At 34.8% G+C, this 14704-nt stretch overlaps 2 protein-coding genes across 5 annotated transcripts; one reads left to right on the top strand and one right to left on the bottom strand.

Moving 5' to 3' along the window:
- The first annotated feature begins 680 nt into the window (after positions 1–680).
- On the top strand, positions 681–5479 carry LOC129877786 (mannan endo-1,4-beta-mannosidase 6). Of its 4 annotated transcripts, none has more exons than XM_055953319.1 (6): positions 681–867; positions 3008–3278; positions 3767–3961; positions 4335–4457; positions 4566–4777; positions 4846–5479. In XM_055953319.1, exons 1-6 carry the CDS (start codon positions 752–754, stop codon positions 5276–5278), a joined length of 1350 nt encoding a protein of 449 aa, XP_055809294.1. In that variant the 5' UTR covers positions 681–751; the 3' UTR covers positions 5279–5479. The 4 variants fall into 4 exon arrangements, with proteins under 4 accessions (XP_055809294.1, XP_055809296.1, XP_055809295.1 ...); XM_055953321.1 differs by lacking the exon at positions 681–867 and adding an exon at positions 1620–1715; XM_055953320.1 differs by lacking the exon at positions 681–867 and adding an exon at positions 2243–2725.
- Positions 5480–6298: 819 nt separating this feature from the next.
- LOC129876597 (serine/threonine-protein kinase AtPK2/AtPK19-like) lies at positions 6299–11222 on the bottom strand. The gene is made up of 7 exons (XM_055952073.1): positions 11115–11222; positions 8610–9477; positions 8364–8446; positions 8164–8284; positions 7862–8035; positions 7248–7352; positions 6299–6708 (listed from the first exon to the last, which is right to left on the bottom strand). The coding sequence occupies exons 2-7, from the start codon at positions 9249–9251 to the stop codon at positions 6406–6408; spliced, it is 1428 nt and encodes a 475-aa protein (XP_055808048.1). The 5' UTR covers positions 9252–9477; positions 11115–11222; the 3' UTR covers positions 6299–6405.
- Positions 11223–14704: the final 3482 nt, after the last annotated feature.

Below are 14704 nucleotides of genomic sequence, written 5' to 3'. Positions count from 1 at the left end.
CGATAACCAAACCAATAAGATATTTGTTATCGATTTTCGGTTTATCAATTTTTGGTCCTTAACGGTTCGATTTTCGATTTAACCAATAAGAAAATACTTTTAAAACAAATGTATGATTTCTGGAGCCGCTGTCATAGCAACTTGCAAACCTTTGCCGCTGAACCTAAAGCGGCAAAGCCTAAAGGGTAATTAAATACTAAATAGTATGATATAGTGATTAATTGATTATATATTTATATTAATATTTTTTGTTTGGTAGGAGTCAGGTCTGCGTACACTTTATCCTCCTCAGACCCCACGATGTGGGATTTTACTGGATTGTTGTTGTTGTTATTTGATATTTGTCTGTGAGTAAAAAACTAAAAAATTAAATTAGTAAACTAGCAGTCTTAATGGGTTATTGATTTACCCAATAACCCAATATTATAAAACTAATACCAAACTGATAACTCAATAATTAATTTTTATAAAATCATTAAATAGCTGTTAACACAATAACCCAATAACAATAAATGAGTAACACTTTTTTTAGATTCGATTTTTGCAACTCAAGTTGCTCCAACAAAAGACAAAATAAGAGTGAGTTGGTTTCTTTTTGGAAGAAGAGAAATAGAATTTAAATAAGGAAGTAGAAGTATGTCGGTAAAATTTGTTTCTAGTATGGTTTTCCATTTCTTGTTATTCAACTGTGTTTCATACACTAAATATTTTTGAGATATTTACTATACTTTTAAGAGAATTAAACAACAGTATGAGTGGGGATAGGAATGGACCTTCAAAACTTGTAACAACAAATTGTTGGTGGTGGGATGGGATTTTGCTTCTCTGCAAGAAACTATTACATGCAATTTTTTGTAAAATTTTGAGGTATATATTCCACCCCTTTCAATTGATTTCTTTTTAGGATTTATTACTCATTTATATTGCCTAAAAAAATTATTATTCATTTTCAGGTTACTAATCTTACTTTTTGATGTTTACTTATCTTGGAGTTATCCTTGACTTGTTTGAGATTACAAAAGTTTAAACTCTTCTTTTTATGCCAACTTTTTTTCTTTATGTTCTAGCAAATAGATGGAACTCAATAACTTTTGTTTTAGCTTTTTTTTATTTATTTATGAAGTTGAATCTTGATTGAAATTGGAAATTTTTGTAGTTATGATTTTTGAAATTTGAATTTGTGTCTAGACATGCGAATTACTTGGAGAAAAAAATAAAATTATGTGAGTGGAAGTCCCAAAAATCTATCCCATTTTTGGTAACTTGAAAATATTTGAAGATTAGGGCCAAACAAATATTTAAAAAAATATTTTTTTAAATTACTTTCAAAATCTATTGTCAAACACTAACTTAAATTATGTATATATATAAATATATTCGCTAAATATCTATAAATATTTAATAGTGAGCTCAATTACCATTCTATATTTATAATTTATAATCGTTATAGAAACTCATAAACTTCAAAATGTGAATTCTTGTTTGCATTCTATGATCACTTATTAGGAGCAATGGGCATTCCTAAGTTTCTAGTATCATAATGAGAATACAAGTTGTTCATTGTTTGTGTTTGATGATTTCAACTCCTATGATATAATGAGGGTTTTCTGTTAGATTTCCACTTTAGTGATTTTTACTTTTATCACTTTAAAACTTCTTACTGTAAGTGGCAAATGAAAGAGTGCAGATAAAGGAAACAAGATGCCATAAAAAAGGTATGTGAAGTTTTCACTTTTGAATCTTGTGTTTGACAGTGATCATTTGGATCAAGTAATATACTTCTCCGTTTTATTTTATATGTCTTAGTTTGATTGTACACGGAGTTTAGAACATAAAAAAGAGTTATGAATTTTGTGATCTTAAACTAAAGATGTTATAATATTTCAAAAAATGTATGTTCAATCTTGTGGTCTTAAGTATGATAAGTGGGAGGTTGAAATTAAAGGGTTACTTAAATCGACATACAAGAAGATTGTATCATGGATTCGAATCCCATTTCCTCCTAAATGGAAATGAAATGGGTGGGCGAAACAAAGAAACCTTTTGGTGGAGTCCAATCCCCCGGAGGACATAACAGCAATTCCTAGTGATTAAATATAAATTAATGACAATCTTTTTGAAACCAACTAAAAAGATACGATAGACACATAAATTGAAACAGAGGAATGAATAGTTTTTAATGCTTCATGTTTTAACAAGGCCTAGCCTTTCTGTCTTTATTATATGAGAGAATTTTTTTTGTCCTCTTGATCCATAATCTATAAAGAACTTGTATAGTACAGTGAATTTCAGTAAGTATGCACATTTTTTCTGTTTTTTAGATTTATAGTAATGATGCTCCATTTCCAATGCTTTGAAGCCAAGGACCACTTCCCATCTGACAGTTAGGATGTTAACATTGCTGACTACTGAGGGGTCTGGGTTTTATTTTTTCACAAAGTATTCTATTGATAAAGACATTTGAGCCAAATTTGAAAGCCAACCATCACAAACTTTATATTTTGGTTTACTACTTAATGTCAAAGTTATTAATTTGATCAATATCCATAATCATTTTTAATGTTTTGAGAAAAGAATGGAAATATGAATATAATGTGACTAGTTGAAGGGACCATGGATCTTTGCTTTCAAGGTAGCTTTGTTCATTCCCTCAAGAACACTTCTGTCTATTATCATAAGCTTGTTGCTTATAAAGAACAACCTCGGAAGCATCCTGCTGGCTGTTGTACATCTCTCTCTCTCTCTATATATATATACTATGTTGTTCAAGATAAACTCAACTTGTCCATTCACTTGCCAACATGGTCAGCCAGGAGCGGAGTTTTAGTTCTAAGTTCCTTTTTCTGGTTGCTAGTTTTGTACTTGTAGTGTTCATAAAGTATGCAAATTGTGCTCCGGTCGATGAAGCTGGGAATCAGTTAGCATTTCTCATTTTCTTGTTATTTGCATAGAATTGTTTGGTTCTCTAATTTTGATTTTGCATTTTTTGATGGATATAATGTGACAGGGGAGGGATGGAAGATGGAGATGCGTGGACGATGGTACAGAAGAGCGGGAACCAATTTGTGGTGAATGGACAGCCGTTCTATGTGAATGGATTCAACACTTACTGGTTGATGGTGTTTGCTGCTGATCAGTCCACAAGGGGAAAAGTTACTGAGGTGTTCCAGCAGGCATCTGCTGTCGGTCTATCAGTATGCCGGACCTGGGCTTTCAACGATGGACAATGGCGTGCTCTTCAGAAAACTCCTGCTGTTTATGACGAAGACGTTTTCAAGGTGCACTTGCTTATCTTGTAGCCCATATTTCCCTGTATACACATATGCTAACCTTAAAAGGACTGAAGCAACATGGTCAGTGGGGATTCAAATATACGATCCCAACTTGCTTGGATTGAGACGTAGTGATCGTTGTTGTTGTATACATATGCTAACATTGCAATCAGAAAATTAGATCAGGCTGCAGAGATAAATTAGAATATTGCTAAAGAAAGAAAAGATAAATTGGAAGAACATTTTCAGATTAAACAGAAAGGGAAGCCTTGGTGTAACTGGTAAAGTTGTTGTCATGTGACCACCTGGTCAGAGGTTCCGGCTGTGAAAATAGCTTCTTGCAGAAATGCAGGATAAGGCTGCATACAATAGACCCTTGTAGTCTGGCCCTTCCCTGGACCCCGTGCACGATGCACTGGACTGCCTCTTTTTATTTTTATTATTTTCTGATAAAACAGAGAAGCTAACAAGTATCGATGTTCTTTGTTATTCAGGCTCTGGATTTTGTGGTGAGTGAAGCCAAAAAACTCAAGATTAGGCTGATACTGTCACTAGTCAACAACTGGGAAGCATATGGTGGAAAATCCCAGTATGTAAAATGGGGTAAAGCTGCTGGCCTGAATTTGACTTCTGATGATGACTTCTTCTCTCACCCCACACTCAAAAGCTACTACAAGGCTCATGTGAAGGTGCATTGTTTCCATAATAATCACAACACCACATTATAAATATTTTCTTCTGCAGTACTCCTTCCGTTTTAATTTGTTTGTCTGGTTTTGACTTGGCATGGAGTTTAAGAAAGGGAATGAGACTTTTGAATCTTGTGGTCTTAAACTAAAAAATATGTAGAATGTACCAAAATGTTATTTAATTTTGTGGTTTTAAACATGCCCCCGTGGAAAACTGAAATTAACAAGTTGCCAAAAAGGGGAAGAGACATTGTTTTTCAAAAGGACTAAAAAGGAAAGTAAGACAAGCAAATTGAAATGGAGGGAGTACATGGTAGTGAACTCCACTATGCAGCATTGTATTAACTGTCAAGAATGAATTTATTTTCTGCAGGCTGTGCTCAATAGAGTTAATACCTTTACTAACATGACATATAAGGATGACCCTACTATTTTCAGTTGGGAACTGATGAATGAGCCGCGGTGTGAATCAGATCCTTCTGGGGATAAACTGCAGGTTTGTCACACTTACTACTCGCTCAAACTCAGCGGAACGTTTATTGTCAAAGCAAATAAGTAGGTTTGTACTTGCCACTTAAATATCGTTCTGTTTGACATTTTATAGGCTTGGATACAAGAAATGGCAGTTTATGTGAAGAGCATAGATCCGAAGCATTTGTTGCAGATCGGACTGGAAGGTTTCTATGGTCCCTCGACTCCTAATAAAGTTCAGGTCAACCCAAACTCCTATGCTCAACAAGTTGGAACTGACTTCATTAGAAATCATCAGGTTCTTGGCGTTGATTTTGCTTCAGCTCACATATATCCTGACTCTTGGTAAGCACACTGAACTATTTCAGCATCATTCATATTGCAATACCACTAACATTCAGCATATGCCTCAGGATTTCACAATCGATTTCTGATGCTCATATTGAATTCACCAAGTCATGGATGCAAGCACACATTGATGATGCGGAGAACTATCTCAACATGCCAGTCGTATTCTCAGAGTTTGGTGTTTCTGCAAAAGATCCTGGCTACAATTCAACTTTCAGGGACACATTAATCAGTACAGTTTACAAGACACTCTTGAATTCTACTAAGAAAGGAGGGGCTGGAGGTGGAAGTCTTTTGTGGCAAGTCTTTCCAGAAGGAACAGATTACATGGATGATGGTTATGCAATAGTACTTTCAAAGGCACTTTCAACCTCAAACATCGTATCTCTTCATTCTAAGAGGCTAAATACCTACAATTCCCTCTGCTCTTGGAAATGCCACTGGGGTTGCAAGAAGAAACATGTCCTTGACGACTTCCAATTTCATGAAGAGCTTTAAACATGTTGAAGAAGCTAAGGTATGCGAATGTTTGCATGAGCCGTAAAAGACTAATGTATCTAATGTGGAATATAAATTCAGTTCGTCTTGTAAGAAATAACGATAAGCCAAAGTGTATGCACAACTCCAATAAAGAAAAAATAGTATCTATATGTAAAGTATGTTCATGAAGTTAATACAACCTGCCTTTGTTGTTGATTTTCGTCATTGTATAAGAAAATGAGAAGTCAAAAAAACTGAAGCTAGAATTTCGTACTTCCTTATGAAACATTTCGAAGTAAATATGAGACAACAAGAAGAACAGTAATAAAAAGTAAATGAATGAAAGACAACATTACAGGTAAGGATTAAACTATTTTTAACTTACGAGATATGAACCACCCAAAATTAAGCATTTGTGAAAAATAAAGAAAAAGAAGAAATTAGTTTAAAGTTCATTGTCAAGAAGTTATTCTTTTTTATTATCTAGTCTTTTCCTTTCCCTTTCGTACTTCCTTATGAAACATTTCGAAGTAAATATGAGACAACAAGAAGAACAGTAATAAAAAGTAAATGAATGAAAGACAACATTACAGGTAAGGATTAAACTATTTTTAACTTACGAGATATGAACCACCCAAAATTAAGCATTTGTGAAAAATAAAGAAAAAGAAGAAATTAGTTTAAAGTTCATTGTCAAGAAGTTATTCTTTTTTATTATCTAGTCTTTTCCTTTCCCAAAACCCAAATACATTTTACAACAACATAATAGTATAATCCAAGTGGAGTTCGAAGAGGGTGTGCGCAACTTTACCCCTACCTTATCAAGGTAAAGAGGCCATCTATGATAAACCAAATACATATTATCAAGGGGAAAGAAAAACATTTTTTTTCTCGTTTTTTTCAAAGTGCAACATTCAGCCAAGAATCTTATTTTAAAGTACAAACAACCTTACCAAACCCTTATAATGTCATGCACCAGATGAAAGGTCTAAGGATACGGAGTCTCTGAATTAGTAACAGAAAATGAAACAACTGAAATAATATAAGGATGGGTTTCTCTTTCACCCAACTAATGAACTAAGGTAGCTACTACATCCTAGAGAAGAAAATGAAACAACATAAAGTGCTATCTCATCAAAACCATCCTAGCACAAGGGACTGCTTCTCAGAAGAAAGGAAGCAGCAGGCCTCACGAAAGTATAACCCTGAAAAGGGTCCGAATTATCCTTTGGACTCGAAATTGGAGAATCAACCAATGACATATCTGTCCAGCACTTGTCAAAATTTGCAATGCAGTGTGTTCCAGCAATTTCAGGACGGAAACTTGGCCGCATCTCTCTTGCTTCCAACTTCTTCCAATTGATTGGCCTGAACCATTTATGGTCCTTGATTTCATCACTTCCCTTCATCCCACTGCCAAGCCTTTTAGTTGGGTCCTTTTGCAGCAGCTAGAGAATTGGGAATATTGATTAATCTTATGGTAAAGAACAAAAAAATTATCTGAGAACACATCAATAGAAGCATAGCTCTCTACCCATGCAGGCATGACACTATTATAGAACCGTAAACAAGTTAAGATACTCACACTGTCCTGATTAAGTTGTGTAGTTAGACTCGATGTGGAGTTTGAGAAAGAAATTAGGACTTTTGAAACTTGTGGTTTTAAACCTATCATAACATTTGTGTGGGTATAAGACTTTTAAAAGTAGTGGTATTAAATGTGTCATAGCATTGGTGTGGCTATAAAAACTTTTCATTAAGGGAAAAATGAGAAGTTTAAGGTAAATTGCTTTCAAATATAGAAATGTGTTTTTTTTTTAATCAGAAAATTGTGTCATAAAATGGGATAGAGGGAGTACCATCTTCAGTTAAAACAAGGGTGTGAGGACAAAAAGGATAATCTCATCTGGTTTTTACTGCAACTGTACAAGTGAACTACAATTCAACAAGACTTGCAGAGAGAATAAGAGGAGATGAGGAAAATTACCCCTTTAAGAAGGGAATGTGCTTCACTGGACAAAAAGGCTGGCATCTTGAGTTTGTCCTTAACTATCTTCTGCTGAATCTTTTGCCTATTTCCAGTGAAAGGAGGCTGCAAATACAGAAAAACAAAGCATTAGCAGGGAATATACAGTTGAATATTTTTGAAGGATGTGGCATTCTCTTTCCAGGAAAATATATACACACAACTGAAGAGTTTCCTCAGGTCCAAAAGATCTTAATATCTGTAAACGAGTCCCAACTGTTTCTGCTAATGATAGATTCCTTCCGTGCCCCACAATTGATAGAAGTGATATATCATAAATTATTTAGTAAATTGGCCTCCAAATTAAAGAGGCTACATGTTCAGATGAAATCACCATAGGACACCCTTTATTTCATCATATGTGAATGTTGTTTGATGAGATTGTTGGAATAAGTCAAACCAGAGAAAAACCTTGTTGGAACAGCATGTGGCTCTTAAAGCAAGTCTAAGAACATTGTCGGTGCAGGATTTTTCTCATAAGAAAATGATTAGGCAATGGCTAAATCGCTAAGACTTATGACAAAAGGAATTTGTTCTCCAGCTGTATGTGCAGATACATGAATATAGATACTGACCTTCCCCGTGAGCATCTCAAACAACAAAATTCCTACACTCCACCAATCTGCAGCCTTATCATGGCCCTTCCCAAGAACAATCTCTGGTGACATGTACTCTACTGTTCCACACATGGAGTTCGATCTTGTGTCTTCCTTGAATTCCTTGGCAAGTCCAAAATCAGTCAACATGGCCTACAACAAGTAAGGGGATAGAGGAAATTAAATGCATAGCCTTTACATGCAAAGAAGAAAAAATTAGATGTGTGAAGATACTCGCGCGCACACACACACAAACAGAATGAGGGGAGAGGTGAATATACATGGCCATCCACATCCACAAGAATGTTTTCTGGTTTGAGATCCCTGTGCATTATTCCATTTGCATGAAGATGAGACACTGCTGATACAATTTCAGCTACATAAATTCGTCCCAGGTCCTCTCTGAGAAGCAAAGCAGGAATTAGTAACTTCATAGTTTCAGCTTTCACAAAGTAACAGATAGCAAGAAGGGAGAATCTACCTGAAAAGGCCTTGTTTATAGAGCTGAAAGAAGAGATGACCACCATTAATGAAGTCGAGCACAAGGTAAAGCCTATACTTTGTCTGCAAGTTAAAACCATGAAAAAAGTGTCTGATTATCAGAAAGAGCTCCAAAGTCGAAAAGATTGAATTGTAATCAACAGTTGTAAAGATTGCAATACAGTACTATCCTTGTGTGGTTGTGCAATGATTAAGGACCTATTGAATGAGAGGTCTAGGAAATCACCTGGAATGAGTACCTAAGCTGGACAACAAATGGGTGATCTATCTTTGTCAAGATATCTCTTTCTGCTTTCATATATTCAGCATGGTTCTTCTCCATAATCTTATCCTTCCTCATCACCTTCATTGCATAAATATCTGATGTACCCTTCTTTTTAACCTGAAATACTTTCCCAAATGCACCCTGGCCAACAACTTTCATGACTTCAAAATCTTCAAGGCAGACAGTTCCACCTTTTGCTGAGTCATTAACGGATAGCTCCTGGTCTTCTTTAATTGTCTGTTCGATAACATTCTCTACCAGTTCCAGCGAATCTTCTGCTTCATGAATGGTGAGCCTCCCAATTTTCAGTACTTGATTTTTATATGAAGAAGGACCAACCAAAGAATGTGACCTACTGTGTACAATCTCTGGATCATCATAGACAAGCTCACTCATATCTGCTGGAAACACCACAGTCTCGGACATTCCATTGCTTGTTTCATTTGAGGCCAGACAAGGAGGAGGACCAAATACATCAGAGAAATCAAGCTCAACCTGCTCTGCAGAAACCACACCGGGGGCACTCAGCGGTAAGAGCAATTGCTGGTGGAAGGACTTTTGCAAGTTAGTTTTTGTCGGAGCAAAGAGCTGAGAAGAAACCATGTTTCCAGCAGCTCTTTGACGGATGTAGATGGCCAAATATTAATATTATGGTAGGCAAGCCTTTCCAAATGCTTCAAAGGAGTGCACGTTCAGCGTAGCAGTCTTAAAGAACTTAGAAAGCAAGCACAACAAAATCCAGCAGAAGAAGCCGTTCTTGTTTCCCGATTTACAGGAAACTGCAGATACCACAGTAGTTCTAGTATTCATGAAGATTCTGAAGTCAAATCTGTCGTACACGTCAAAACAGAGAGAGTGACGAACAAGTTAGGAAGATGTAGTAAAGTTGAATGTAAGTCCTGTTAATACTTCAGAAAATAGAAATTACTGGAAGAGAAACCCGCAGAGGATCCATACAACTGTAGTATTCAACGCAGTATACAGGCATTCAAATTATTACAAGTACTTTGCACAAGTAAGATTTAGCACTCTAGAAGAATTTATCAGTTCTAAACAAATTAATGGTCAAATACCAGTATTCCAAATTGTTGGTCCATGCGTTAGGAAGAGTGATGATATCAACCATTAAGGTCAAATTTGTTCAATTATAAAGAAGAAAGCACTTTGAATGAATTCATCGAGAATGAAGAAAAACAACTTGACAGATTTATTCATACACATACACACGCAAATTTAGAGAAATATATGGCAATCCTTATTTTTTAAAATGCACTATCCAGTTTACTTCTCTAGAATTACCACACAAAAAAATAATCAGCAGATGAAATATGCTTCATTATCCAGTGAAATTCTCTAAATATTATCACGCAAAAACAAAATCAGCAGACGAAATATACTGCACTATCCAGTTGTACTTCCCAATCTCCAGCATCATAGTACAAAATTTCTCTCAAGTCTCCAGTGTGATAATGCAACATCTAGCTTATATATACACACAAAATCAGGACTTAACAGAAGAATTGACCTACCTTGTCATTAATAGTTTCTCTAGTCCCTAAAAGACAATTTACAACTGAAAATAAAGAAACTCAACATCACTGTTTCCGCATATTAGGAATATACACTCAATAGCATATTTAGTCAACACAACCAATTTTTATTAAATTACTTTCCTTCATTTAACAACTTATCTAGAGGCCGTTTGGATTGTTTTATAAGCTGTTTTCAGCTTTTTTTTGAGTGTTTGACTGGTCAACTTAAAGTCATTTTGTGCTTAAAATAAGCCCCAATAAATAGTTGAATTTATTTGGATGAACTTATTTTAAGTCGTTTATAAGTTGAAAACAGTTTATAATTCAAAAATAAAAAGTTGTCTGCATCTATTTTTTTTTAACTTATAAGTTAGTTCCGTTTTAACTTATAAACAGTTTCCAAATTATAATCTGCTTAAAAATAAGTCAATCCAAGCAGCTACTAGTCCTATTTCAAATTTAGGTTGATCTTTCTTCAGCATTCCCTTTTTGGGTCCACGAGAAGGAGGAACAAAAATCGGACATTGTTTAGAATGCCCTACACTATTTGTCTCCTTAAACAGATCCAATAAATTCAACACCAATTCCAACTATTAGAAGACTACATTGTACCAAAACTATAAAATTTCAGCGAAATTCTGCGTATAAATCAACGGAATTATCTTTTTCACTGGTCTAAAGAAGATCAAAAACGAAACAACGAGAATTACAGAAAAGTTCGAGATCTGAGCCAAACACATAAAAATAAGCATAATTTGAACGAAAACTGTGTATACGAACGCAGAAATTTAGATCTGTCTTGATAAAAAGAATGAATAATGGTTCAATTTTCATCCAAAAATTACAATTGCTAAACAGATTGATGAAAAACAAATTACAAACCTAAGTAGAAATCAGGAAAGCAGATGTAAAAAGGAGAAAGTAGAGGCATTACCTGTAAGAGAAATTCTTTCAGGAGAAATAGCGTTCGCTCCGTCGAAAGAACACCGGCTTTGGCTGCCCGTATAAATAGTCAGTAATGGGTGGCTAATGGGGGTGGGTGGGTCAAAGTCCGATTTACAATCGGGCAACACGCCAATCAAAGAGCTCAATTTTTTATTTTTTTTGAGTTGATAATTGACACGTGGCGTGATTCTAATAGTTTAAGTGGACCTAATATAGTTAGCAATTTAGCATGCATGGTAGTAATACTTTCTCAAAGATAAGCATATATTCTTTTGAGGACACCAAAATTCCAATTGGAGTCTCTGGTGGAATGTGGTTTTTTTTTTCTTTCTTTTATTAATTTAATATTTAGTTAAATTGTATTGTGTGTTGCTTCTTCAATTTCCTTTATTTCTTTTCTTTTCACTTTATACAAATTATTACTATATTCAATTTTCAGCTTGAATTTAAATATAGATTTTTTAAAATACTTAAAACAAAAATTATATATTTAAAAATCATATTTAGATAAATAGTTCAACTTTTGGGAAAGATCAAGTGATGGTGCAGGAACATAGTTCATGAAATCGAGAATATTGCATTTCATTGCAGGGGCATAACTTTATTAGTTTAATAATGAAGTTTATTACTGCAATTTTAGTCATAATATCATCACCGTCTTTTCTACTTTAAATTCATCGATAACTCCTTAAAGTTGGCACCAACTTTTACTTAGACACCTAAATCAGGAGATGTTCATTTTAGACACCTTATGTAAGAGTCGAATGTGTCATCTTGACACTTTTAACACAGCTGACACCTCGCGTGTTTTTCACCTATCTGAGGCGCGTAGAAGCTGTTTTCTAATCTGATGTGGCATCATACTTGGCCTATAACGGTTATATCTCTCCTGTCTATATATTTATGCTCTTTCTTCTTCAATTTTGTCCTAATTTCTTAGCTTCTTTCTCTGATTTGAAAAAAGAAAAATCAGTTTTCTCTCTTCTTTGTTTTTCTCTCTTTCATGTCACGCTTCTCCTACACTTTCATGTCGAGTTTCTCCAACTCTTCCATGGCCTCTTTGGATGAATGTCGATATTGTAAATGTGGTAATGAAGTACTATTAAAAACTTCTTGGACCCAACTAAATCTAGGTCGTAGATTTTTTACTTGTAATCTTTCAAAGGTAAAGTAATTCTTTATGTTAATATTTTTACTCATATATTGCAACTTTTATTCAATGTGAATCTTAAAGCTCCATTTATTTCCGGTAAGTACAACAAAAGAGGAATAAGTATTTTCTGTTTTAATTAGCTGACACTTTTTTTATATATATTTGTTGTTTCAAGAAAAAATATTATTATCTGTTTTAATTAAATATTTTTTGTTTTAATTAGGTGACACTTAAAGTTAACTATATAGTTAATTGTGGGCTTCTAAATTTTTTTTCTGATTGATTTTGTAGAAAATGGGTGACTGTGATTTTTTTTATTGGTATGAAGATCGACACACTCCTCAAGCAAATAAGGTGATCTGGGGTTTGTTGAAGAAAATCAAGGCTTTTGATGAAACAATAAATCGAGCAAGAAATATATCTATTATTGGTGTGATCGCTACTGGGTTGGTAATGTTTGGAATATAGATATTGAAGCCTAATTGTTAAAATATGTTGTGTTGTTCAGGTATAGGTGATGGTCTATCATTAGGTATAGGTGGTGGTGTAGTATTATTTTGATGTTGTTGCCGTAAAGTTGTCTATGTTTTGGATGAAATGAATCTTCATGTTGTTGTTGTTGCTGTAAATTTCTAGCTAGGCCACATTTGTATGTATTTTGATGTTATTGTTATACAATTCACAATTCACATCTTGTTGAAGTGAATACATATTTCACTTACTAAAAGTTCAAAATCCTACAAATTGTTGAATATTGTGGTAGCTTTTCATTGCCTTCATCAATGATATTCTGCAAGATATTTGAGAAGCATGGCGACAATTGCACTATGTGACATGACAATTTAATATCAAAAATATTTAACAATAGCACAATGTAACTCAAAAACATAATCCACAATAAACTCAAAGTTAGCATTATGCTACATAGCACGATCAGTGGATTGGTTTAATAAAGTCACAATCCTCAAAAGTGTTTATTACGTTACATAGCAAAAAGTATTCAAAGTTGGTGCTGCTGTTACTTCTTCTTTTTGTTTGCCATTTGATGCAATTGGGAGGTAGTGACAACATCTCTATTTTTCCATCTCAAGCCTCTAGGTTTAAAATCAATGTCTATGCCTGTTGAACTTGCATCCTTAAAATTTGAACCTGTTGGTAGAATTCTTTGACTTGAAGTCCCTGGTTGTTTTTACAGAAAAAGAGAAACCAAAATTAGTAAGTAAGTTGCACTTGTGAAGATTAGTATGTAACCAAAGAAGAAAACAACATACATTGAGTATTTGGGCTCCACTTGCACTTGTGAATATGCCAAATCCACCATATGATGGCTTCTTTGTCCCCCTTTTGCAGAATCTTCTCCAATTGTAACTCCTCCTCTCTTTTGTCCAATAATCTTTTTTCTCCTCCGAGGTAGTTGACTTGTTATTCCTCTTGTAAAAGGAATATTTGTATCCACATATGATGGTGGTTGGCTTGAGCTTGTATCATTCACCCTCTTAACTCTACTTGTATCAGCACAAACTGTTGTTGAAGAAGCATGCTTGCTTGATGTTGTTGATGCAGGTTGGCTGAATGTTGTTGGTTCAGGTTGGCTAAAATTTTTTGGTTCAGGTTGGCTACTTCCTTGTGAGCTTTGACCAGAAAATGTTGTTGGTTCAAGTGTTACCTTGCAATATCTCTTGTTATGACATTGTTGTTTACACAAAGAACAAGTCTGTTTTACCCCTTGTTTGGACATTTTTCCATACTTCTTTCTTGATTCATCTTTGCCCTTTCTTCTATTTCTTGCAGGTCTGTCAGGCATTGATTTAGGTTCAGGAGGTTTAATCCTTGGATTGTTAGTTTCAGGCCACATCTTTATATTTGGAATTGGTTGGATAAAATGACTATAAGCCTTTAAGAAGGTGTTATTCTTATACCAATGCTCCACATGAGGTTCAGGCTCCTATTCTATGTGGTACAAAGCAGCAATAGCATGTTGGCATGGAATGCTTCTCAGTTGCCAAGTTCTATAACTACAAACTCTATCAGCCAAGTTAACTGTCATGACCCAACTCCGTAGACCGTGACTGGTGCCCGAATTTGACACCCATATATATCCTTAGCCCCACTTAGCGTGTTAGCAGAATAAATAAAAGTAGAAATCAAAAAGGGATCGCTAGAGAGCGCACAAGAACAAATATAGCACAAGAGGGCCGTTAAGGCTATCATGGAACACAAATCCCAAAATATATACATAACCCACATCACAAGTCTACATACCTCTACAGAACAATAGCCTAGTCATATGACGACCCTTAACCAATATGTACAAATGTACAACAGAAAAGTTAGTACTAAAATAGGGCTCCGGACAAAAGAGCACTACCAACCAACAGGGTGGATGTCTTAAGCGAGCGGATCAGCATACCGAGCGTCTGTACCTG

This window comes from Solanum dulcamara, chromosome 12, assembly GCF_947179165.1.
Source record: "Solanum dulcamara chromosome 12, daSolDulc1.2, whole genome shotgun sequence".
NCBI lineage: Eukaryota > Viridiplantae > Streptophyta > Magnoliopsida > Solanales > Solanaceae > Solanum > Solanum dulcamara.
This window is presented reverse-complemented; position numbering and strand designations above follow the sequence as displayed.